The 27,998-nt window shown below is 37.0% G+C and overlaps 1 protein-coding gene across 1 annotated transcript in view; it reads left to right on the forward strand.

Annotated features, from left to right (window-relative positions):
• LOC132156080 (RNA polymerase II elongation factor ELL2-like) overlaps positions 1-27,973 on the forward strand; it is a 54,651-nt gene extending 26,678 nt beyond the window's left edge. Inside the window, exons 3-12 of the mRNA XM_059564919.1 lie at positions 11,932-12,056; positions 13,386-13,549; positions 18,818-19,059; positions 20,814-20,938; positions 22,394-22,514; positions 22,860-23,286; positions 24,530-24,593; positions 24,973-25,144; positions 25,614-25,658; positions 26,267-27,973. Coding sequence (XP_059420902.1) covers positions 11,932-12,056; positions 13,386-13,549; positions 18,818-19,059; positions 20,814-20,938; positions 22,394-22,514; positions 22,860-23,286; positions 24,530-24,593; positions 24,973-25,144; positions 25,614-25,658; positions 26,267-26,377 — 1,596 coding nt within the window. The 3' untranslated portion in view covers positions 26,378-27,973. The remainder of the gene's footprint in view (positions 1-11,931; positions 12,057-13,385; positions 13,550-18,817; positions 19,060-20,813; positions 20,939-22,393; positions 22,515-22,859; positions 23,287-24,529; positions 24,594-24,972; positions 25,145-25,613; positions 25,659-26,266) is intronic.
• The last annotated feature ends 25 nt before the right edge of the window (positions 27,974-27,998 follow it).

The raw sequence follows: 27,998 nt of genomic DNA on the forward strand, positions 1-27,998 counted from the left end.
TTGCCCCAAGCACCATCTGATTCATAATAAATTACCCATGTTTGGCCTCTGTAAGATTCTTTGACTTTTATTCAGCAAGGATTGATTAAACTGGTCAAAAGTGGCAGTAAGGAATTTATGATGTTACAAAAGATTTCTATTCCAAATACACACTGTTCTTTTTAACTTTTTTATTCATCAGGATTGATCTCAGAATGGTTTCTGAAGGATCATGTGACACTGAAGAATGGAGTAATTGCTGCTAAAAATACAGCTTTGTCTGAATAAATTCTTTTAATTTTACTGTATTTTTAATCAAATAATGCTGCCTTAGTGAGCATAAGACTAACCCTAAACATTTAAACAGTAGTCTATTTTGGCGCTTACTCTTCTGTTTAACGGTTTTGTGCAAATCTTTGGGATGAGAGTGAATTAGTTTGCTTCATACCATTCAAGCAGGTGGTACCATCCTGATCATGTTCACACATTGTACCCACCCTTCAACTGGCTGAAACAAAAACTTTACACCCAACGGATTTTAGATGTTCTAGTAATTAGATGATTGAAGAAAATTACAATTATAAACTTAACATTTACAAAAAACAAATCTGTTTAACATTAAATACAACATAAAAGCTAAAAGGGGCTGTCACATTTGCATCAAACTTCATAAGACTATTTAAAAAATGAATACTACTCAAAATTTGCCAGAGGCGACTGCCTCAGTACTCTATGCAGGAAAAACCTGGTCAGGTTGATTTGATTTGGTTACTAATTCAGTTCACTTATTTTTGGATTTGTTAAATAATACTTTCAATGTATTTTGCATAAGAAGAAGAAGACAAACTGCTTCAGCAACAGCAACTTGAGCTTCAGTCTCATAGTGTGCACTTCACTTAACATGTGGTTAGATGTGTTTGACTGTGGATTTGAGAGAAACGTTTGCCCAGTTCATAATTCACAGTTGCCATAATTGGCAATGGATTACCATTAGCACTGTAATCTCAAGAGCTCTCTCTCTCCTCTCCTGTCTCTCTTTCTGTTGTTTTTTTTCTTCCCTGTCCCCCACCCCTCTTTTTGTTTTTGTTTTTTTCGGATGAGTGGCTCTGTCCGTTTCGGATCAGGGGGTCTTGTAGTCCCGTTTGTCTGGTCTGGGCAGGGATGCCCCAAACCCCACCCTTCCCCCATCCCCTTCCAACAGGCCACACGTTCCTGCTGCTTATGAATAATATAGGCTGAACTCCGTGCCATCGCATGTGGTGGGAACAAAAGACGAATGCCTCACAGGAGCCGTAGACAAGCGAGGAGAACAATGGTGATGATTGCAATGAAGACTGACTGTAGAGTAGATGGAACCAGCGGAACTAATTTAACCAGGCCAAAGAAAACTAAAGCTCTGAAGTGGAAGGTGCTCATTACGTGACTGGTCAAAGTCAAAGAGTCATAGCTAGAACTATAATTGCCATAGCAGAGAAAAAAGCTGCATGATTTTGGACTGCCTGAAACTTTCCATCTGTTCTGACACGTAGAGATGGTTAAACAATAAGTCAACTGGCAGCAGTTATTGTTTACTAGGTGGTTGTCAGTTTTAGGCCCTAGCTTGAAAAAATTATGCCAAGTGTGAGGATGAGATGTTCTGTTTCTTCACTTACGTACACTGACTCAACATGGCTTAATAAAGGGAAAAGAAAACCACCCGAAACAACACGCCAGCTTCTCTTCTTTCCAAACAGATGTGCTCTTCGTAGGAACAAAACACAAGCGTTTAAAGTCATAAAATCTCATAAGCAGAATGTTTCGAGTACTTCAAATCTGGGGTGCAGTGCATTTCGCCACCTCATAAAAATATTATAATGTTCTATGAAAGAAGCAGATTTGTTTTTTCCATGGTTGCTACAAAGCACAGCCTTTGTCTAGTCTCCATTGGCCATGGCCCCCACTAACTCATTATTTTCCAGCCCAGTTCACACCTTACAGCAGACTGAAAGTATTTGACATCTCCAAACACACATGGCACCATGTGGCAGATGTAGCAGAAGATGGACTGCAGAGGATGGGCTTTCTGTTGTTCTCTGCTTCCTTGTGACTTACTTGGGAATCCTGTCAATCTGATGCCATTTGGATGTTATGACATGGATGAAACCCACCTGTTTATGTGTTTGTTATTGACGATGGAAAATGTATAACCTAACAGTACTGTTGTTTGGTTACTTAGCTGAACTGCTTACTGACTGAAAGAACACTGGGTCTCATTCACTAATAGCTATGCACTTATTTAATATTTGACTTTTCGGTAGACTTTGGTTATCCACCAGCCAAACTTAAAGTGTGGGGTCAGTATGTTTTGTTTTTAAAGAAAATAATACTTTTATTCGGCAAAGACACATTAAATTGATAAAAAAGTTAAATTGATGTCTATTTCAATTCCAAATAATTGTTGTTCTTTTTAAGCTTTCTGTTTATCAAACAATCCTGAAAAAATGTTATACACCACTGTTCTCACCATTGATGATAAGAAATGTTTCTTGAGCACCAAATCAGCATATTAGATTGATTTCTGAAGGATCATGTGACAATGAAAACTGGAGTAATGACTGCTATTAAATTTAGCTTTGCCATCATAGGAATAAATTGCATTATAAAATACTGTATATTAGAACAGATATGTCTCTACTAACTTTGCACATCTAGACTTTGCAATATTTGCCCACTTTGCAGAACTGCTTCAGTTCAATTTGATGGTGACCGTTTCTGGACTGCAGTCTTCAGGTCATTCCACAGATTTCCAATGGGGTTTAGTCTGGGCTTTGACTAGGCAATGCAAGGACATTCACCTTTTTCTCCTTTAACCACTGTCTAGTCAATTTTGATGTGTGCTTTGGGTCATTGTCATACTGGAAGGTAAACCTTCTTCCCATTGACAACTTTCTGGCAGAGGGCAGAAGATTTTCCTCAAGAATTTGACTGTATTTTGCCCCATCCAAGTGCTCCAGTCCCTGCTGCAGAAAAACACCCCATAACAGGATATTACCATCTCCATGCTTTACTGTAGGAATGCTGTAATCTGGATGGTGAGCTGAACTGTATTTCTACCATACGTTTTGTTTGATGTTGAGGCCAAATAATTCAATCTTAGTCTCATCTGCCTCAGAATCTTCAAGGTGCATCTTGGCAAAGCTTAGTCGTGATTGCATGCGGCCTTCTTGAGGAGTGGCTTTTTTTCTTGCAACTTTCCAATACAGGCCACATTTGTTGAGAATTTGTGATATTGTTGTCACATGCACACAATCACCACTCGTTGTCATAATTTCCTGCATCAGCTTCAGAGTTGCTGTAGTCCTCTTGGTAGCCTTTCTGAGGAATTTCTTCCCGGCTCTTTCATCCAGTTTGAAGTGACGTCCTGATCCAGGGAGGGTCTGTCTTGTACCAAATACCTTACACTTCTTAATAATATAATTCACTGTGCTTCTAGGGTTTGATATAGCCTTTGAATTTTTTTTGTATCCTTCTCCTGACTTGTGCCTGTCCACAACCTTATCCTGGAGATCTTTTGACAGTACCTTGCCACCTTGTTTGCTTCAGTTGCACTACCAAGGAATGAAATGCTCCAGGAAAGCTCTTTTCATGCTGAGCTAATCAAAACGTGTTTTTTTTTCTGACATGTTGGTTTTATATAAATTTCACTGAGTAAATACAGCTTCATGCTGCAAAGCAAAAAAAAAAAGTTGATTATTTTAAAGGGGGATGATTCTCCTCTATACCCTCTGTATCCATTAATATTGGATGTTGAATTGTGCATGCTCATTTCTCCTGCACATTATATTACTGTTGCTGTCATACTGAAACAAGTCAAGTCAACATTAATTTAAAGTTAATCTTTGGTAACACTAATTATTTAATCTTTAATTTCTGCCCTATAACGTGCAAATAAAATTTATAAAAACAAAGATTTTATGTTCAATTACTTGTGTATGGATGTCAGGGACCAGTCAAGCTCTAATCACCCACACCTGTTCACCATCAGCAACCACATCAAATAGCACTATAAAGCACTCACCACAGCCCCAATTCGAGGTCAAGCCTCCAACAGGAACAGACCATATGATGTTGTCTCCTGACAAACTGATGCACAGAATATTCTAAGATGTACTCACCTTTGAAACACTAACCTCTGTGTCATTATTCTACTGCCCCCAGGATTCCTGAGCATTTCTCGTTGCCTGAAATCCAGCGATCTCCCGAGTCTCCTGTGTTTTCTCCAAGCTTGCTGGATAGCTTCCGGTTCTGAAAGTGGAAGAGACAAGTATTAGCGAACTGTGACTGTGTGGCATTGACATATCTGCAAAGGACATACTCCCCTGCTTTCAACCCCCGAGTGATCTGCACCAAACCTGCACCTGAAATCACTGACTACTTACCCTGCATTTACGATCTTGTAAATAAACACTGTGCCTGGATTCACTTACCTCCTGTCTCTTGAGTATATCCTGACAATGGATAGTGAATGAGCCTCACTGTAAGAAAATGGGGTTAATGACACAAAGAGCTTGAATCACAATAATCATAAATGTGCATAGCTCAGGGAGAGAGGTGACATTTCAGTAGCAACCATTGAAGCAGTCTGTATTTACATTTCAAACTTATCTAAAAGCTGATAAAATCTCACCTGCCGAGTTGGGTGTTGGCTTTCACTGGAGGAATAAACACAGAGAAGAGCAAAAGGCAAATGTATTAACAGACAACTTTGCAACATAGATAATGAACCAAGCTAAAACCTTTGTATTTGTCTGACTCTTTCGAATCTTGGATTGAGATGTGGACCAATAATTTCACATTTTCATAGTTGTTTTCGAGATTATCTTTTTTTTTATAGGCACAATAATATGGCAAAAATATTTTGCATAGTATTGAAATATTTTGCATAGTGATATTGTACTAATACAGATATCAATCTTTAATAACAGTTATAATTTCTACATGGCATTGCGGGTATTGCATATAATTTTACTCCTGCAAGCTCTGCGCATGCAATGCAGGAAAACCAGGTGAGTTTTGAAATCTTTGTCAAACTGTAATTTCACAAACGGCACAGTGAATCAGCTCTACCGTAGCTCTCTCTTTTTTTCCTCTGTCTCTCTGTGTGTGAAGAAGAGCTTGTTCTCTCTCACACAAACACACACACACATACAAACACACACACACATGTATATATATATATATATATATATATATATATATATATATATATATATATATATATATATATATATACCTGATCTTGAAGCACCTGTTACAGAAGGCTAAATATGTGTGTTAATTCAACAGGCCCATGCCATTACACCACTTCAAGCTAGTTGTGCACTAGGAAGCAACCCAACTTTTAATTTAATTTGCAATTAGAATCAAAGAATCTGCATGCTGCACATTCATAAGCATGGCAAAACTGTCAACTGTTATTTTGTAGGCTAAAATGCAACAAATATAGACCCATAGCATCATCTAGTCGCCCAATTTGTACACTTTAAAGGATTTGTTAATGTCAGGTCTTGGAATATATGTTGTGGCAATACATAGTATAAAGAATTTTTTTTAGAAATCACAATATTAATTGCCTCTGGTGATTCCCACCCCTGTGGCTTTATAGCCCTTAAATCTCTCTTACTCCGATCTAAGTGGCCTAGTGTGATCCTTTCGGCATGAAAAAACATGTTCTCCCTGGATACAGAAGCTGGAAACCAAAAAGGTAAATGACATATGGTTATGAAGATCGAGGAGGAAGCCAGAAATAGACTGCCCCCAGAATGGACCGACCTGCATGACATTGATTAGAATCAGAATATGAAGTGTGCATGGCGGTTGGGCCAGGGGTTGACAAGTAAATGTACCACGTGGAGGGATTGGGGACCAGGTTGGGGGTGGGGTTAGCTTGTTTCCTGGAGGGAAAGGGATATAAGGATGTGATGCTTTGGAAAAAAGGAACTTTTAAGGGGGGTAAAGACTGTAAATCCATGGCTCTGCTCATGCCTCAGAGGTGACTGGCTTTTGTTCATCGGTGTAGCCATTTGTAACACAAATGATTATTTATTCCTATGCAGAATTGCCGTGACCTACTTCTGGGACCTTGTAAAATTACTTGTTGAATTTGGGTGAAGACTACCACTTTTGCCAGTGGCTTCCAGCAGCTGTAGTCCCAGGACTAGCTGTTGGCTGACCACAATGCTTTTTTTGGTTTGTCATAGGAAAAGATGCATTTGTCTGATCATGTTGTACTGCCTTAGTTTTTTAAGCTGAAGACGTATCTGGATAATTACCAGTGTTTTCCCAATTCAACCCTCATGAGTGTCCATCATCGTAGCGGGCTACTGTTTACTAGTATGATGTGAATGCTCATGATTTAAGAGTGCATGTTTTGTTGCACGGATAACTAACAGATAATGATGGGGGCAGGGTTCGTTCTGTGGGGGTTGTGAAGCTGAATGTGTGTTGGTGAGACTGGGAGCTTTTTATTGGCTGCATGTGGCCGACAGTGCTTATGGTTGTACTGCGTGACCGGGCATTTTTGACAGCCAAAACCTTTTACTGTGGTGCCTGTGCATGCTGTTTTTAGATCTGTAGGATGGTAAATTGCTTGCTAGGGTATTTATGCAGTTCATTAGACTCAACTCAACTCAACTTTATTTATAAAGCACTTTCAACATCACAAGAGAAACCAAAGTGCTGTACAGAAAGTATAAAAGACACAAAAAAAACATATGACATACACACTTACAAAGCATTGACAGTTTTAAGCGCACTTTGAAAAACACCCAATGAAGGGACAATTTTAACAGTCAGAGGAAGGTCATTCCAAAGCCTAGGAGCTGCATCAGAAAACGCCTGATCACCTTTACATTTTAAACGTGTTCGTGGAACTACAAGAAGCAACTGATCATTCGAGCGCAGAAATCTGCTGGATTGACTCAGGGGCTAGACCATGCATAGACTTAAAAACGTTCAACAGCGCTTCGTATTGAATTCTGTATCGTATGGGTAACCAATGTAGTTTAATTAAAACCGGAGTAATGTGTTCTCTCTTCTTAGTACCCGTTAAAATCTGGCAGCTGAGTTCTGAACGAGCTGCAAACGGGAGAGAGAAGCCTGACTCACACCGAGATACAATACATTACAATGATCCAAACGTGAAGACACAAAGGCGTGAACAACCTTCTCCATATCATTAAAAGTAAGAATATATTTCAATTTAGATATTGATCTAAGATGGAATAAACTATTCTTAACAACAGCATTGATTTGCAGCTCAAATTTAAGCTCAGAGTCAAAAATGACTCCAAGGTTCCTCATGCTAGACCGTTTTTTCCCAGGAAACAACCCCAGGCAGTCATCATCCACACACCCCTTATTTCCATGATGATTTATGATCTCAGTCTTATCCTCATTTAATTGGAGAAAGTTATTTGCAAGCCAGCACTTAACTTCTGCCAAACATGCATGAAGAGACTGAATAGCACTTTTATGCCCATGTTTCAGTGGTACATAAATTTGACAATCATCTGCATAAAGATGATACTGAATCTCAAATTTAAAAAAAATAGAACCTAGAGGGAGCATATAAAGGGAAAATAAAATTGGTCCCAGTATTGAGCCCTGTGGAACCCCACACACAAGGGGGGCAATGGAAGAAAAATAATGTCATGATACAACAGGCGGAAGCAAAAATGCAAGTAAACTCTTTATTATGAGTAGAATAAGACACAGAGAAGTACTGGAGCTCGGGTGGGCTGGTGGTGCAGGGACTAGATGGTCAGCGTGCTGGTGAAGACAGGTGACGGTGAACATCCAGACGAGACGACGAATACCACAAGGCCAGCGAACAGGAACTGGGAATCGGAACAGAACTGGAATGTTCCTAAATTTGGGAGCAAGACGGAACGGAGAGGAATGTTCTCGGTAGAAAGCCACACTTTTTGACCAACGACGTATACGGAAGGCCTAGACCGGTGGAGATCGGCTTTAGCCTTGGTGCGCGCTCCCACTTGGAATAGAGTCTCGCGGGCTCTAGTCCAAGTGCGATGACACCTCTGGACGAAGGCGTGAGCGGAGGGAACCGTGACTTCAGATTCCAGACTAGGAAAAATTGGTGGCTGGTAACCTAGACTACACTCAAACGGAGATAGGCCCGTGGATTATACTGGTAACGAATTGTGGGCGTACTCCACCATTGACTTTTGTTGACTCCAAGAGGAAGGATTCTTGGAAGCCAGACATCGCAACGTTCTCTCTAAATCCTGGTTGGCTCTCTCAGTTTGGCCATTGCTCTGGGGATGAAACCCTGAGGACAGACTAACGGTTGCGCCCAGTAATCTACAAAATTCTTGCCAAAATTTGGACACAAATTGAGGTCCTCTGTTGGAAACCACATCCGTCGGGAGTTCAGGTGGGCTGGTGGTGCAGGGACTAGATGGTCAGCGTGCTGGTGAAGACAGGTGACGGTGAACATCCAGACGAGACGACGAATACCAAAAGGACAGCGAACAGGAACTGGGAACCAGAACAGGACTGGAATGGTACACAACGAACACTGTGGACACCAAAACAACGATCTGACAAAGAGAGGAGAGTGCGGTGAGTTTTTGTAGGTGAGTGAATTGGCAGCAGCTGGTGCGGTGAATGAGATCTGCTGGCGTGCTGATCAGTGATCTAACAACAGCTAGACAACGCTGTTTCCAGAATCAACACCTCGTAGGATATCATTAGACAACCTCAAAAGAGCCGATTCTGTACTATGACCAACTGTAAAACCTGACTGGAATCTATAGCAGTTGTTATTACTAATTAAAAAGTCATTAAGCTGTGCGTGCACATGTTTTTTTAGTATCTTTTGAAATAAAAGGCAATTTTGGAATCGGACGAAAACTACTCATGCCAAATGGGTCTAGGCTGTTTTTTTTTAAAAGGGGCTGAATAACCACGTGCTTAAAACTAATCGGAACAACACCAGATGCCGAACTTATATTTATAATAGACAGAATACTTGGGCCAATTGAATCAAGTACCTGCTTAAACAGAGAAGAAGGAAGCACATCACCAGGAGACCTGGTGGATTTCATATTAGCAATTATATCCTTAAGCTCCTGCAAAGAAACAGGCATGAAACTGGTCAGTTGGTTCTGAGGGGCAACAGAAACAATAAAATCATTGCCAACAGATGAAATTAGAGATCTAATTCCATCAACCTTACCAATAAAAAAGTTTAAAAACTCTTCACACATGTCAGCAGAAGGAGTGAATGGAGGAGTAGCAGTAGGATGAAGAACAGCATTTACAGTAGAGAAAGGTACTCTAAGCGCCATGATATGGGGTGATATATAATGTACTGTCCCAAACTATTGAGTTTGTGAAAATGTATTGGATATCAAAATTTGGATTTCGTTAGATCATTAGACACTGCATTAAATCCCTCGGTTCATTCAACTGCAACAGCGCTTAAAAAGAAACTGCGCCATATCTATTAAAGAGGAGCTCACGCATTAAAAAGTATCAAATATATGGATTTCCATTGTGTTGTGCTAATTTTGTCGTGTTGTGGCTTGTTTCCATTGTGCTAATGTAGTTGTATTGTTCTAATTTCGATGTGTTGTAGGTTATTTTCGTTGTCCTAATTTCATTGTGTTGTGCTGTGACAATTTTGTTGAGTTGTGCTATTTTTTTTTGTATTGTGGCTTGTTTCCGTTGTGTTGCGGCAATTTAGTTGTGTTCTGGATATTTCGTTGAGTTCTGCACTACTGGGCCACCACACTTTTATGCCCTAGGACGTAGATGCATGCTTTAACCAGACCTGCTCACACAGCATAACCCTACATATTTGAAAATACCCCATGGCTCTGTTTGACTGTGGGAATTAAAGGTGCCGAGTTATTCCCTGTCATTTTATTGATGGAAAATCACACACCTGAAAACCATTTGAAATTATTTGTTAAGTGACTTTTTGTGTCTGTAGTCATTGCCATTTGCCACCTCACTTTTGGACAAATTCAAACGCAAATGACAGAATGCTTCCTGCCGAACAAAAATAAAGCATTTAAATTTTACAGATTCTACCTATCCATTTACCTTAAATCTAGGGCACTACCTCAGCTAAAACATCCATCATTTTCTGCTGGAGGCTGTTTGAAAGGAAAAGCTGTTTTTAATGACAGCACAATACATGTTGCTAAATGAGTTTGTATTTTGGATTGCCTTTCTGTATTAGTGAAAGTAGGTTTCTAGGCCTTCCCTGAAGTATATAGTTTGTTGTTTAATATCAGAAATAGCCCACATGAAGTCTTAAGATATATTTTGTAGGAGGCACTGCATAAAGGAGAGTTGAGAGTGCTGCAGGTTTGATTGTATGCACAGCTTTAGCTCAGACTCACAGCGCTCCCTCACCATGTGTTTGACAGTCTTGAAGCACTGCTTCTTTGGCTTTGTGCATGAAGAGCTGTCCAGCAATCTTACTGATTCCTTTTCACAGGACGGGTAGTAAGGTCACACTGTCGATATTACTCTGTTCAGGGCTGTATTTGTTTTGATTGTCCTCAAATGACCGCGATTATTACGTAACTGGCTCAGTTACTGAGTCATGACCCTTGCGTTGCCTCAGAACACAAACTCAGAGCTGCAGTCGATCTGGCACAAATCAGTCAGCCCCCATTAAAGTGCAGTTTTGCTGTTCAAAGATTGTTTTTCATTGTCTATTGCTTTTTTTAAAGGCATTCTGCACACTAAAGTGTAGCAAAAGTTTGCACAAACTATTGTTGAAAAAAAGGAAAGGTTTCTTTGGCTCACTTGCTTATTCGTGCCTTCAAAAAGCTCCTTTAGGGATCACAAATATTACAAAACATATGAACAGCTGTCTCACATTAGGATTTTAAACACTTTGTGTGTATATTATTTTAATACAATAAGGAGTTCATATTTATATTTGCTGTGCAAACATTTTCACTGGCAAAAGAATTCTGCCTTTTACTTTTAACAACATGTTTTGTGATTTGTCAGAAATAATCTGTTTCTGTTTTACCAGATACCGATTACAATGTGAATTTATTTATTTATTTATTTATTTATTTTTTTATAAACAGCTGGAATCTACGGTTATGTAACACTATGGCCACTATAAATTCATAAACACTTGGTTGACAATGTTGGCATATAGTGCAAAATATTTTAATTTTCAAACTAATTCTTTCAAGACATTCCAGCAATTTCATAAACACCTCATCTATCCTCATCATCTAGAAAACTTTACCATGCTGACAACATCACAGTTATCTGAATGTTTATGTTCGCAAGACATAAAAACATGTATTTGAATGACAAACATAGATGTTTTTACTAAAAGAGGCCTGAAAGTCTTTAACGTTTAGCAAGTGTGTTGTAGAGTATGCTTTTTACAAACCCACACTAAACTCATAGTTGGCGAATATAAATCTTTTTTTCAGAAATGGGCAAGTACAGAACATTCCATCATGCAACTGGTTTTGTTACAGCAAGTGCCTTTTCTGGAAAAGTAATGAAATAATTGCCTTATGAGGACATGCTACTTATTGTTTTTCACACAAACTGAGCACTGTTTTTGGGAGGAAATTTGGAGGATGGGAGGCTCAAGCTGGTTCTTTTGTCAATAAACAAAAGTCTGTGTGTTAGGCAAGGGAAGGAGTTCCTTGATTTTTATGTTTTTATTTTTATTATTATTATTTGATTGTGCTGTATAATGAAAGTTAATTCTTCATGTCATTCATCTGTTTTGTATGTTACATGAGTGTCTTTCCGGTGCTTAAAATAGCCATTTAATAGATCTGTGTAGGGGTTTAAACAAGCATATGCTTCTCATAATTGCACTTTTTGTGTTTATATTTAGAATTAAATTAGAATTTATTACCAACAAGTCTGAAATATTTTATTTTTATCTTATAGTATATCAAGATACCTGCTTCCTTGGATTCTCCTGATGCTTTCCGTGTCTTCTCCTTCTACCTGTCCAGTGACAGTAAAGACAAACCTCAGGCAAGCTTCGACTGCATTCAACAGTATATTTCTGGGTAAGACACTGATATTCAAATAAGATTAAAAACTAATAAAATAGTATAAAAAGAACATCCTGTTATTTTCTCTGTAAAGCACAAACAGTGACAGTTCTGACTAGGGCTGCACAATTACTCAAATTTCTAATTGCGATTACAATAATGGATTGCCACAGTTTCGTAATCATTCAAAACAGGCAATTTATCATTCAAACTCCACTTATTTTATTCTGCATGCTCTGTGTTTTTTTTTCTTCTTCTTTCTACTTGCTATCCTACGGGCTTTTTTATTTAACGAATAAACCAATAAATAATAAAACTATTTATAAAAAAAAAAAAAATTATATATATATGTATGTATGTATATATATATATATATATATATATATATATATATATATATATATATATATATATATATATATATATATATATTAATAATTATTACTTAAATTTCTTAATAATGAATGTATTGGTTATTATGTGTCTAAAATGCTAAATCTGTGTGTTGAGCGTAGGTTATTGTTTGTTAGGTACAAAATTTACTTTGACCTTTGAACCCAATTTCCATTACAGTATTTGGCTTCACAGTTGGTTGTGAAGTTGCTGTCTCTTGATCGGAGTGGCTCTGATCTGTTCACTTTCCAGCTCAAAGGAGACTTGTAGTCTCACAATACTCCACTTGTCTCGCTTAAGTATAGCATTAGATAGGTTTGTGGGAAAGAGGATGCAAAGCAATTCCACAAAAACCAGTTAAGGCCATTAGTCATAAATTTGTCACTGACTTTCCGGGTGCTTTGTAGACAAAGGAGCAGCTGTAACACTTAGCAACAGGGAGCAAGATATTAAACATGTCAGTCTTTACATAGCAGGTTGATTCTCAGAGTATTCCAGAAAATTTCTGTTGTGATGTCCGCACTGATTTTTGATGTAGCCTTTTATTCGTCTTTTTTAAAACAACTTCACACAAAATTTCTCAATTAGAATATTAACTATTATATATATATACATGGCTACTTATGTTATAATATATATTGTGTATACATTTAGTAAAATATTTAATGTATAAAATAATATTTATGTGTTTGTAAGTTAAATATTGGAATAAAAATTATTTTTATTATGCATAAATAATTGCATGTAATATTCATATAAATGTTTTTTATAAGCTCTATAACAAAGTCTCCACACCACATTCATAAACACACTTAATTGTTTATAATTTCCAAACAATTCTAACTGCTGCTTTCAAGACTGTAAATTCATTCCGTAGAATTTCAACAAATCCACATATATACTTTCCAGCATGACGATTTAACTCGCTGTGTATTTCCTGTTTTTGCTTAGAGATGGCAGGGAGCATCTTGAAAGTCAGGGCAGTATTCAGGACAAAATCACAGTGTGTGCCACCGACGATTCCTATCAGATGACCCGCGAGCGCATGTCTCAAGTGGAAAAAGACATCTGGAGTCGCTCAGCCATCGAGATCAAACCTGGATCCACACATCCGAGTAAGAATCCGGCTCATGCACACACACACACACAAAGGACCAACTCCATATGCACAGATGCAATTATCTCTCATTAAAACATATATTATATCAAATAACCAGTGGTGTCAAAAGTATTGGCATTCATTACTCAAGTAGAAGTATAGATACTAGGGTTTAAAAAGACTTTTGTAGAAGTTGAAGTATCAACTCAAGTTTTTACTCAAGTAAAAGTGTAAAAGTACTGGTTTAAAAAACTACTTAAAGTATAAAAGTAAAAGTAATGTAAGGGAAAAAAATGCCATTAAGAACAAAAGCTTAGGCCACACCACTGGGGCCATTGTGCACTACCCCATCTCCTCAAAAAAACATTTTTCTAAAGGCCATAGGCCATAATGACTATAATGTTATATTAAAATGTTCATGTTGAAAAATTTGGGATGCACTAGGCTACCTGTTTCAGCCGCATATATGCCCATTGAAAATGAACGCACTTTAGTACAATGCAAATACATTAAAGGACTAGAGATATGATGACTAGTTGCCTATAAGTATTGTTATGAAAGCTATGAAAAAAAGTGCAAAAAGTCCAACTTCAGAGGCATGTCATCAATAACCTTTAATGGAATGTAAATGTACATAAAAGCTTAGCTGCAGGAATCTGCGAGGGCAATGGACAAGAACATTGGTGCAGGCTTAGTACCAATTACCCTTGTATGGTTGTCTATTTACAATAAACATTAGTGCTGTCAAAATGAATGATTAATCCAAGAGATTAATCAAAAACTAAAAATGACTAAAACTCCTGATACCTTCTTGATTGATACCTTCCTGTATTCGCTACATACGTCTGCTAGCCTACTTATCACAACGTTGTCAATCGCGTCATCAATCGCAAATGATCATTTATTAAAACGTCTCGCTACCGAACTACCTACATCAGCTTAATTTGCAGAGGATGAAGAGAAAGCACCCATTTGGTAAATTAGCCAGTGAGAAATAATAACTTTTAAGTAGGGTCCAGTGCCATTTCGATACTTTTAAAACGGTACCGGCGCTTAAACGGTGCCTGAACCGATACTTAAAAAAAAAGATCCACAAAAAAACTATGGATAACATTAAAGAACATTACAAATATTTAAAATAAATCCATAGCTTTCACCTTGGATGCTCTCATTTCTCAGGTTGTGCTTTACTCTAAGGCTAATAAATGTATTTCAAAATCTGGGTCATTATTTAATACGAAACCACACATAATGTTTCTACTGTATCTCTGTCAATCTCTCTGATATTTAGTTAAGATGAGTGCTGTCTGTCACTGTCTTTAATCAGTCCTGTGAATTACTGTATGCTCATTCTTTATAAAGTAGCAACAATGTCGTTTTTAAAATACAGTACTGTGCAAAGTCTTAGGCACATTAGTATTTTCACCCCAAAAAAGGGTTTTAAGCCAGTTATTTATATCTTTTGCTGTAGTGTGTCAGTAGGAAATATCAGTTTGCCATTCATTTTAATAATAATCTAGTGCGATTTTGAATGCACAAGCAGTCTGTCAACGGCAAAATTGTTTGGAAATGTAAACTGATATTTTATACTGACACACTACAGCAAAATATATAAATAACTGGCCGAACATTCTTTAAAGTGAAAATACTAACGTGACTAAGACTTTTGCACAGTAGTGTATGTATAAATTACGTATGATTAAATTAAGTTTATCTAAATAAGTGTAATTAAAGTATGTGTTCATTCATATGTGTTAAGGGCTAGATTTTCGCTGGAGGAAACAGCTGTTTAGTGATGAGCGGTGACAAGCGAGAAACCGACTGCTCCCTCGTGACCTTTTGTAAACTGTATTTATGACAAAGAATTGCACAGATACGGATATTCTAACAATCTATCGATAAACACATACCTTGTGTCCTCTGTTTGTGTTTAAGTGCGCTTGCGCTGCTCCGCTCGTGGTCTGCGGATTGAAGAGCGTGCTGAAAGACGGAGAGGAGACCGGTCTGATAACGGTTTCATATGACATTTAAGGGGACTGACTCTGAGGCGATCGGATACCGGTTCCATACCCAACCCTACTTTTAAGAAATATATTTTTTGATAAACGAACCCAAAACTGGCTATGTCCTTGCTGGAGTGTGATTTGATTTGTGTCATGTGCAGGTGCGATGGATCGCATACAAACCAATAGGGTGTCGGAATAATATATGTTTATACTTCTCATCCAATCACAATCAAATTCACTCCATCCGGATGGCGCGATTTATTCTGGATAGGTTTTTTTTTTTTTTTTAATGATGACAAGCCGGAATGAAATAGCAGTAACGAAGCTATTCTTAAAATGTAAGGAGTAGAAAGTACAGATACTTCCGTGAAAATGTAAGGAGTAGAAGTAAAAAGTCGGCTGAAAAATAATTACTCAAGTACACTATAGATACCCCAAATTTCTACTTAAGTAAGGTAACGAAGTATTTGTACTTCGTTACTTGACACCTCTGCAAATAACACAATTTATTTCTTCAAAAAGCAAGTAATATGTTAGCCTGGTAGCATCATGTTCTGTTAATAATGGTGGATAAACCAGGATGTTTTTGATCAAGGGATGGTTGTGTATCAGACGAGCCATGTAAGCTGCATTTCCCTCCCCCAATCCCTCTTTCTCAAGCATTTATCTGCAGATGACACTGGTATGAAGCCACAGACCCTTTCCATTAATCTGATTGAGACTGCCAGAAGTATGCACTAACAAGTCTCATGCTGGGTGGATGAAGTTTAGCCCAGGATTTTAATTACCATGGCTGGGGATCAATTAGGTTTTCATCTGCAGAAATACTGAATTATACATGGGTCTCTCTCTGAAGCAAAGTCTGCAATTCCCCAAGCGATGACTAGAGAGAAGGACACACGTCGCTCTGGCCTCTCGTGTCTAAGAAAACTGAAAGAAGGCACTTGAGTGGTTAGAAAAAATAAGGTCTGTTTAATTCGGGGCAATTAAAATCTCTGAATCACTTTCACTGAGGAAATCAAATAGCCCCTTCCAGAGCTCTGCAGTATCGCTTTTTTTCAGTATATGTCTTAATTTGCCTTGTAATGTAAACACATTTGAGCTTCAGTGCTTGCTAAGGGGTATGATTTAGAGACGAGCATTATAGGAAGGACCATAGCGAGATAATTTGATGTTGCACCATTCAGATTTTGATTTGTTTATATTTATGTCAGATTTGAGTTTATAGTATTTGCTTTGGCTTTTCATCCCATCACGGACTAAAAAGCATATTTTTAAACCAGCTCCAAATGCATATGGCGGTCGAAACGGAGCCATGTCCTTGCACAATTTAGTGCCTGGCAGATACATTTGTTTGGCTGAAACAAAAATAGAACAGCATCCAACTTATTTCCCATCTCTGTAGTGGAGCAGCACACTGTATTTCTGTGGTGAAGTAATGGTACACTTATCTTGTAGACGCTTCTAAATTCTGCTTTGCCCTCATAGCTTTCATAGTTGGCACAGACTTTCAGATGTATGGCAGGTATTTCAATGGATGTTTAATTATAAAGAGCAGAGGCATTTTAAGGCATTTTTTAACTTTGCATGCTTTTGGATGGTTGATGCTGATATCTTAGTAAGCAGGGTGGAAGGTTGATAAAAATAAATCTGTAAAATAAACTTCAGATAGTAATTTTTTGGTTATGTGATTCTATTATAGCATTTTTTTTTACATACAGTAATGTCAGTCAGCCACTAGTCGTGTTTATGAATATACAATAAACTATATACTATAAGTGCAGACAAGTAAGTTGTGTTATTGTGGCATATTTAAGCATGCAAACATGATTAAACAAGTGCTTACTGAGCTTTGTGAGGTAAAATTTGATTTTGGAATGTGATTTGATGAGATTGCCTGTAAGGCTAGATTTGATTTAATGCTTGATGATGGAGTCATAGGACAAATGTCTACAGTTCATACAGTATTATAGCCCCAAAATACAGTAAAGTGTCTCCAATGCTTTTGTAGACAGAGAGTGTTTAATTCGGCACCTCTTGCAAAGCGCAACATGTAAAGGCGTCAAGAGGAATTCAGTACTGTTGCTCTCTCTCTCTCTCTCTCTCTCTCTCTCTCTCTCTCTCTCTCTCTCTCTCTCTCTCTCTCTCTCTCTCTCTCTAGATATTTTGAGAAATGTCAATGGTCATCAAAAACGTTTGGCTACCAGCATTCTTCAGAATATGAACATTCTTTTTTTTTTTTCTTGTATTCCACAGAAAAAAAAGTAAGTTATAGAGGTTTGAAACAACATGAGGGTGGTACATTTTTTTGTGTTCCACAGAAGACCGTATGTCATGTGACGTAAATAAATGATGACAGACAGTTCACTTTTGGGTGAACTTTCCTGTGAAGATTGCTTAAAATGATTGATGTGAATATTGCTTAAAATGACTGCGTAATTTGATTTAACGCAGTCCATTTGAATTTAACTCACAAGACAACAGCGTAGTGTGTTTCTGCAGCAATAACAAAGCCCTAAAGCAGCATAAATGGATGCATTAATGTTATGTAAAACTAGATGAGCACAGGAGCGTAGCACATTTTTATTAGCAGCTTATGCTTCACTTTGTACTATTGCAACCTTCAAAGTACAGCTTAAACGTCTAATGAGATTAGGCATGCTTGATATCTATTAGAACTCCTGTGTCCTGTTGGCTCCAGGTGAAGCAGTACACTGGTGGGAAGATGGAACACCGAAAAAAAAAATTCTATTTGAAGTTCTTTCGTTTCCACAGTTTAGATATTTGCACACTCCACGGCCCAAAGTGCATGTCTGGAGAATGGTCATATGAGTGCTGTGGGGGCCGTCATGTTTACTTAAAGCTGTATTTCCTAAAGTGGTCCAGTACTTGCTGTTTACACTACTGTATTTATGACAGTCCATTGTCACGGCTCCAGTGTTCACCCCTTGTCTGTTATGTGTGTGTCTAACTTCACCTCAGAGCGGCTAGGTTTTGTTTTGCGTAAAGAGAGCTTGGGGATTTGCGTGGCCCTAGAAGTTCTGTGCTATTTGCAGAGCTTTCGGTTTATTTTCAGTGCTGAGGAAGCATTCGAGTTAATAAATAATCTTTCAAGCTGTATTAAGTCACTCAGCAGATTCTAAGGTTGTATTAAACTCTTGTGAAGACATAAAATTTTTTTAATGAATAATAAAAGGTGATTTTTTTTTTTTGTTTCACAATCCATAAAAACATTAGTGACCCTTATGGTGTTTTTTTTTTTTTTTTGCTCCCCTCAGGTAAATGTGTGAAGATTAAGAAGAAACAGGGCCTGTCGACCAGCTTTGACAACACTAACAGACATTCACCCAGCAACAAGAAGAACGGTACACCTAGCTTGGTGGCCACCAGGCCCTTGAAAGAACGTGTTATTCACATTCTGGCCTTAAAGCCCTACAGCAAACCAGAACTACTGCTCTGGCTGGAGAGGGAGAAAGCCAGTCCCAAGGACAAGGTCGACTTGAGTGCTGTGCTGGATGAGGTAAAACACAAGTGCATGGCATACACCAGTGCAAATGCACAGAAAACACAATATTTATAATCTAGGTAAATGGAAAAATGTTTGCATACCTCAGTTGGTATCTTATGAGAATTTTTCACATTTTACTATTTAATATACATAGTTTCAATTTGATGTTCTTACACTAATGACTAGTGTGTGTGTGTGTGTGTGTGTGTGAGTGATATTATCATTCAAATGTTTGTGATTAGTAAGATTTTTAGATGTTTTTGAAAGACCTATCCAAGGTTGCATTTATTTGATCAAAAGTACAGTAAAAACAGTAGTACTGTGAAACAATTTAAAAATTAAATTTAAAATAACAGTTTTATATTTTTTATGTATTTTTAATGGCACCCATTACTCCAGGCTTCAGTGTCACATGATTCTTCAGAAATCATTCCAATATTCTGATTTGGTGCTCAAGAAATATTTATCATAATTATCAATTACTATGATTGATTTCTTTCAGGTGTTTTTGTTTTTTTATAGAAAGTAAAATATATATATTTTACATATATATATATATATTTATTACAATTTTTTTTTATTAAATGTATTAAAAATTTATTAAAATTATTTGAAATAGTAAATGCATGCATATGGTTACAAACAGTCACTTTTGACCAGTTTCATGCATCCTTGCTGGATAAAAGTATTAATGATTTTTTTTTTTATTAATTTATAAAAATCTTACTGACCCCAAACTTTTGAACAGTATTATATTATATTATATTATATTATATTATATTATATTATATTATATTATATTATATTATATTATATTATATTATATTATATTATATTATATTATATTATATTATATTATATTATATTATATTATATTATATTACTAAGTCACAAACAAGTTAAAGAATGTTTAATGAATTGTTTTGACTGAGGTGTTTACTCCCTTTAACAGTGTATTAATGCACACAAAGACTGTCGCTCATGGAGGCTATAGTTTAAATTAGTTGCACATTTTTTGTCACTTTTGTGAACGTTTTAGTCGAAGCCTGGAGCCCTGTATATTAATATGTTGTTGATTAAAACTCTCTGTCAGCATTTCATTGTGGACCAGTGCCAAGTTTATATATATATATATATATATATATATATATATATATATATATCTCCCATCAGCCCTACTTCAGAAAACACAGTTCAATACTCAGCCTGTCCAGATAATATAGTTTGTCCAGAGCTGCTTCTCTATTGCGTCTGGGCAGACAAGATGGTTATGGCTGATTTTGTCAGTAGGTTTATTTGCTGAACGTTTCCTGCTGCGTTTATATTCAAGAGTTCCTGCAGAGTCAACAAGGGGAGATTGCGGTGCTAGCGGTAGCAATTCGCCTTCTGCCATAATGATATTTGGAGAAAGGATTGCGATTTGACAGAAGGAGGGTTGAGCTGGGTTCATATTCCATTTGTAAAAGTGCTCTGCAGAATGCCCTATGCTGCAAAACATTTATGCTTTCTGTTTTACATTTACAAGGTCTGAATTGAATTATGTCCTCTGGATGTATTTAAGAATGTCCTTAAAAGGCCTATCGTACATTATTTTTCTCTCTCGTAAAGAAATCTGAAGTGTCATATTTCTTCAAAAAGATGCTTACTCCAGTAGTGCGTGATGGTTCAAGTCACTCTTGAGATATTGTTTACTTATGTGCATTTGTGAAAAAGGCAGTTTCTCATCAGGATAATAATTATATATGTAATTGTATATTTCCTTTCAGGTGGCTAAACTCAATCCCAAAGACAGCAGCTTTACTCTAAAGGATGATTTCTACAGACATGTGCGGAGGGACTGGCCTGGCTATGTTGAAGAAGAGCGGCAACTCATTCAAAGGGTGTTGGCAAGGTACATGCAGTATTCTCAATTCTCACGACATCACTTTTATCTTTTTATTAATATTTATTGTCATTTCAGTGTGTCAGACTATAATCTTCCATACTTTACCTTAAAATACTTTATTTAGCTTTGCTTTACTTCCAGCCTTTTTTGTCTTGCATAGACCCATTAGTAAGATTAAGTACCTTTTCATCAAGACCAAATCAAAAATATGCTCTTTTTTCCCCAAAATCTTTACATTAACTGTTCCCTCCTGGTGGAATGACCTGTCCAACTCTATTTAATTTTATTGAGCTTTATTTCAGTTAACAAAAAATGTTTTTAATAGTTTAGAAAACCCTGCTTAGAGACATGCTAAAATGTCTTAACAGTATTATTTCCTAACTTCCTTTGACTAAGACGTTTGGTACAGTTTGGTCATCCAGGCCTTGCCCCCGCAGTCTGCTGAGATGATGTGTTTTTTGGAGGCTTTATTAAGTATGTGTTTTAGCACAGATGATGTGGTTAGTAGGCCTGTCTGAGCAGGAAGTCGTGCGATTCACTGTGCTGTTTAGTGGAATTATGCTGAAAGCTTCTGTGCAGACACATTGAGTCCCGGAACAATAGGGGAATAAACGGCAGCCATCCTGCCAAATATGATCTTGGCAGCCATGATTTTGGGAGGTTCTCAATTTTTATGTGCACTGCCGGTCTAAATTAACCTAATGGGACAGATCAAGATGATCTTACAATAAACCCCAAAGCAGGATGTGCACAACACGACATGTTTGCAGAAACATCCATGCACTGCTTCAGTTAAAAAGTTTGGGGTCAGAATGATATCTTTAAACATTTTTCAAAGAAGTTTCTCATGCTCACCAAGGCTGCATTTATTTGATCAAAAATACAGTAAAATGTAATATTGTGAAATATTATGATATAAGACAACTGTGCTAATTTATGTGATGGCAAAGCTGAATTTGCAGGTTTGTTTTGGCATTGAACCAAGACGCTTATGAAGAACTATCCTTCGTGTGATGAAAAAGCAGCTCTTTGAGAGGAAGGAGCTGTAGGAAGTAGACTGCCAGAGGAAAGTTCCAGCAGAGTAGGAATGTCTCTGGCACCATTGTTCTCGTCACTGGACATTAGCGAGGCTTTTGCCAGTCCCACTGCAGATGTTATCAGCTACCCGGAAATGCTAAGCTAGACTTCTGGCTGAATGAATGTTTTTACACTCCGTTCGGGAACAGCCAAACCTGATTAACACTCGTGCAAATCCTAGACCTTGATCTTGAGCTTTAAATTTCTTCCTGTTTAGTTCCTCCATTTCCTGTAAACACAACTGCACCTTTTTAGAGCTTTCTGGAACTGGGAAGTTGATCTCAACTCGGGAACTGGTTCACAGAATTTAATTAGCAAAGGTTTCCTGGTGGCAAGAATGAACGGAATGGCATTTTGACTGCATCTCACTCTCTGATATTTCAGAAAACTCCAGCCTCTCAGCAGCAGCAGTAGCCAGTTGAAAAGTGTCCAGTCCAGCCATTCATTCCACAAAACCTCAGGGGATTCTTCATCCCAACTCAGCCCTGTCAAGAATCTCTCCATGGTAAAAATGCACCTATAAAAAGAAGTGCTACCTTTCCTCTGTCTCGTTTTAAAACTTTTTGCATGCTGTAGTATCTATGCAATGGACTACCAGGTTCTTGTGTGTACTTAAAGAGGTTTGTCACTGAATATATGATTGATATACCTGAGATTAGAGTGAGAATAGCCTCCTTTTTTTTCTTTTTCTTGTGAAGATCATGTTTGGTGCCATCTGCTCTTTATTTATGGAGATGCTGGAGGCGCTTCAGTCACTGCTGTTTGCAGGAGCCAATTAAGCTGCCGGTCCACACTATTGCAGTTTTCCATCTGCAAAGTTTGTGAAATCTCCTTCTTTCTTTACTCCCAGAAACGCCCAGTGCCTTCCGACCATCCAGAAAGTCAGACGCCAAAAAAGCAACGTATATTAGACCAGAACATGCCCTTGCAGTCTCCTTCCAATAGACATCTCAGCTCCTCCATGGGCCGTAGCTCTTCTCATGCAAACACAAGTTTGCAGAGGAGCACCAGTACAGCTCAGCAGAGCCCTGACGGTCTTTACCAGCGGCACAAGCTCGGCGAGTCCAACAGCGTGCCAAAACCAGAAACAGCACAGCAGCCATTGTCCAGCCCCAAACACCCAAGAACTGAACCAGAAATCTGCACTGACCAGCAGCTAGCAAACGGCCAGCACAAAAAGAAGTCTAAGAAGCATAAAGAAAAGGAGAGAGAGCGCTTAAAACATGAGTGGGTCGAGACCAGCCCGGACCTCAAACAGAACCAGGAAAATGTTAAAGGTGAGGCAAAAGATTTAAAGGTAAAATGTTGGTGCAGAGGTGCAATATATTTGTGGCCAATACATAATTTGCAAAGGAAAATAATATATACACTACTTTTTAAAGAGGTTTTGGTCAGTATGTTTATTTATTTGTTTTTTGTTAAGGAAATTTCTAAATATTACTTTATGATTTATACATTCTTGGGGTTTCTTAATTGCTAACAAGCAGTTAAATCATACATACACATTCTCAACTTCTAAACAACATGGGAAATAAAATAAATAAATAAATAACAGGGAGCTGCTAACACCATTAGTTCCCGAAATGAATACTTTTATTCAGCAAGAATGCATGAAATTAAAGACATTTATTTAAAATGTTACAATGTTACAAAATGGTAATTCAATTGTACTAATAGTTCAGATTTGACTGTTTTTTTATTTATTTTTATTAAATAAATGTAGCATTGATCAGCATATAAGATGTATTTATTTATTTAACTGGAAACATTACATGATTATCAATACTAATTGTGTAATTTGTCAAAGTGTATTTACTTTTTTTTCTAATTGTTGGCCTGTGTACATACTGTAGACGTTATTTAAAATAAATAGGAATTTAAAAATGTGTAATTTAATATATCTAATTATTTAAGTAAAAAATATATATTTATTAACACAAAATTATGTTTAACCGCTTTTTAAGCTGTACTGTTATTGCCAATGAGATTTAAAGTCCACCATTAAAAATTGTATTACAACATGATGTTTTAATTGTTACATGGTATGATGTCAGGCAGTGATGATAATGGTAGGGATTGTGGTGATCATTATCAATATTTATTAGCACTGCCAAAAGGCCAATGGAGTCATTGTTTTTGATGCTGAATAACAACTCGTTTCAGCTCTGCCACTGCAATTCCTCTCAGAAGTGGCTCACTGTGGGACACTTTCATTTCAAGTGAAATGATAGCAGAACAGGTTCAGACTTGCCAAGCAATTCAGGAAATATTCCTGTATGTTTGTGTGCGAGTGCGCCCTAATAATAATTAACTTAACTACCGTAACAGCTGGGTGACCCACTGTAAAACGTGTCAAAGTCTTTTCAGGCCGATGTCTTATCAGCGACGACTGCCCAACTTGTCCCTTATTGCAAGATTTGATAAATGGCTCTATCAGCCTGTGCAGTATGGCGTTTTGATATGTTTGCGTAGTGAGATTACATGAACCATTTTATCATTCTTGTCTGTGTTATTGTGTAGACCATGAACGACCCAACACACCTGTTTCCCGTTCCTCGCCCGACGAGCTGCCTGACTATTTATTGTAAGTAAGACCAGATTTCGGTTTATTTTACTGGTTTGTGCTTCTGTAATCTCTAAGTGGAGATGTCTGCTGATGATAAAGGAATAGAAAATGAACTGTTTGCACATTTAAAGCTATAGCGTGTAATTTAACTGAGTGGAAAAGTTAAAAGTTAAAAATATAGAAAACACAAAAGTCTGTTTTGTTTTGGCTTTTAACTGTTCTGTATTTGAGCTTTTAAAGGCTCTGGTATTCTCAGACAAACACCCCAAGAATGCAAATACACATTTATTTGAATATGTAGTGCCACCTACTGGTTTCTCTTGGGAATCTGCCTAGCGACTTTATTTATTGGCCCTGTTAAAATGTTTTAGTTCACTCAAAAAACTTTTCTTTCCAGAAAATACAACACTATTACAGACTCCGAGCAGCAGCAGAGGTACAAAGAGGATTTTTGTGCGGAGTATGATGAGTATAGAGACCTTCATGAGCGCATAGGGAAAGTCACAGAGATATTTGTTAAGCTGGGATCCAAGATAAAGACGCTGTCTCCTGGGACACACGAGTACAAGGTTTGGAAAAAGACATCATATACACTATTGTTCATATGTTTGGAGTCACATTTTTAAAGAAAGAATTTATTTTATTTAAGGGCGACGCATTAAATTGATCCAAATTGACATTATTATTTTTTATTAATGCTGTTCTTTTGAACTTTTGTTCATCAAATAGTCCTCAAAAATGTATCACTGTTTTCACTGAAAAAAAGAAATATGTATAATATGTATAATAATAATAACCACCACTTAAAATAATAAGAAATGTTTATTGAGCATCAAATTACAATGATTTCTGTATGATCATGTGACACTGAAGACTGGTGTAATGGCTTGTTTACCTGTGGAAGAATGTGTCTTTATTTTACAAGATAATGCCTTAGCACACATTATATAAAAGTTACATAATACATGATGTCAGAGGTTATTTTAGATAAATGTTTGGCTTTTTTTTTTACTTTTTTTATTTTATTTTTTATTCTAGGTAATGGAAGTTCAAATAATGGAGAAGTATAGGAAGTATAAGAAGGTAAGAGAATTGTATTATGTGTGTTGAAAGTGTTTGCAAGGCACTCATTTAGCTCACTGAACTACATATTTGGAAACTAGGGCTGGGTAAAAATATAAAATATTGCCTTAATTGTGAGCCTTATTTGAATAATCTGATTGTAATTCTTAAAATCCCATTGGTCTTTCAGTGTTTTTAGTTTTATCTAAATGCAATTATAGTATTCATTAATTCTTAATTGCTTTTTATTTTAAATGTATGTTTTAATAATGTATGTGCGTTTAGCATTTTTATTATTTTTCATATTTCAGTTTAACTTTAATTTATTCCAGTTTGAATGATTTTATATTTTATTGAAAATATAAATACTTATTTAGGTTCCCTGTCAAGGGGATATTTTTATTTTAAATTTACGTTTTGATTTTTTTTACATTTATATTTTATTTCATTTTTATTTCAACTAATGAAAACAATTTTAATAGTTCTTAATCATCGTTAACAAAAACAACACTTGGACCTTTTATATTCTGTGACGTGAACACTAAACATGATACGGATTAGAAACTGCGTCAGTACTGATACCCACCTCTGATGTGCACATTTTGAAGGTCTTGTTCTTGTCCCTACAGAAGTTTCCAGGCTACCGGGAAGAAAAGAAGCGCTGTGAGTATCTCCATCAGAAACTATCGCACATCAAAGGTCTGATTCTGGACTTTGACCGCTCACAAACGCCCTCCTAGTGCCAGCAGTTCCACTCTCCTCCTCCTCAGTCTGCTCGCACGGACCAAAAAACTCCTCAGTGGAAAACAAACCAGGACCAAATGTCTCTTCTTGAGCACAACAAGGCATTTCCGTGTCTTTCCTCCACACAAACTGTGGGTAACAATGTGGAGGCTGAGGATCTATGCCCAAACTATCCCATAAAGGCCAAGACCTCCGACTAGTGACTTAAGCCCTTTAAAGGTTTTTTTTTTCTTGTGTAAAAAGTGTTGCATTGAGGAATTGGTTAGATGTGAGACACAACCTAAGCCAAAATATATTTTTTAATTTTTTTGTGTGTGTGTAACCATTGCCCTTGACCTTCTAACCCTGGCTCTGAGCTCTGACCTTCAGGGCTGCACGCTGCTTTTATTGTACAATCATAAAGCCTGGACGATGAGAGATGATTATCTGTCAGTGAATTATCAGAGAACTTAAGCACAGTTTCTATTTTGGTATTTTACTGAATGTATATTTGTACACTTGACATCTACTATAGAGCATTTAATCAATGGATAGAATAAGGGAAACCTGGAATTTTCTTAACTTGAGGTGATCCTACCAAACTCTGTAGAGGGTGCAATCCGTCAAATGAACGTCAGTGTGAAAGCACCTACGTCAGACTCTTAATTAGACGAGACCTTCCTCTTTTGTCTGTAGCTGCATGATGAGTTCTGGGATACAAATAAATCTGATGAAATCTGAGATGAAAGGTGCTTAACCTTTACAGTTCAAAATCGTTAAAGTGATCATTTTATAATGGTTTTTGTGTCCAGTGTTCAAACCACTACAGGACACTGTCCTTAAAATAATGATGTTGATATCATCATCATCATTATTATTATTATTATTTGGACTCTGAACAGCAGAAACAATCATGTTTTACAGCACATTTAATGTATTTTATTCTTTTTTTTAAAACAAAAAATATATTGATTAATGGACAAGAAAAACAATCTTTATCTGATCTGTTGGATATGTTACGGGAAATTTGGCATTTTTTTATTGACATCATTATTGGTATAATTTCTTGAAGTTTGAATGAACTCTGAATTCTTTCCCTTTGAAAAGCATGAAGGAGACCTTCATAGACTGTGTCAGGCTTTCTCTGAAATTTCATTTGAGTCATGTTTTATGTGAATGAAAGTATACAGTATGTCTGTTTTCCCAGAATGTAGTACTTGATGAACACCGTTGGAGGATCTCACTGGCATTCTGCTTTACTTAACGACCCAGCGTGAACACCATAAGTCATAGAAGAAGTCTTTCCAAAGTCCCTCGATGTCTGTGTCATTCCTGTTCATGCCCTTAGCCTCATGTACATTATGGAAGTATTTTGGTGTCACTTTTGCGCTTTGACATTTCTCTTGTGGAGACTGCTGATCTGTTATTTATGTCACTACAGTGTTAGTTCCTCTAATCCTTTATCCTGATTTGTTATCCTGCTGGAAAACTGATAGATTTGCCAAAATAGCATTGCTCTCTATATTGTTAACAGTTTGTTTCAACCTTTCATGGGGCAACTTCATGTAGATGCCTTAAATAAACTGGACCACATTAACTTAATACAATGGAAATGTCTTCTGATTTGAATTTAATTTC

This window comes from Carassius carassius, chromosome 13 (assembly GCF_963082965.1).
Source record: "Carassius carassius chromosome 13, fCarCar2.1, whole genome shotgun sequence".
Taxonomy (NCBI): domain Eukaryota; kingdom Metazoa; phylum Chordata; class Actinopteri; order Cypriniformes; family Cyprinidae; genus Carassius; species Carassius carassius.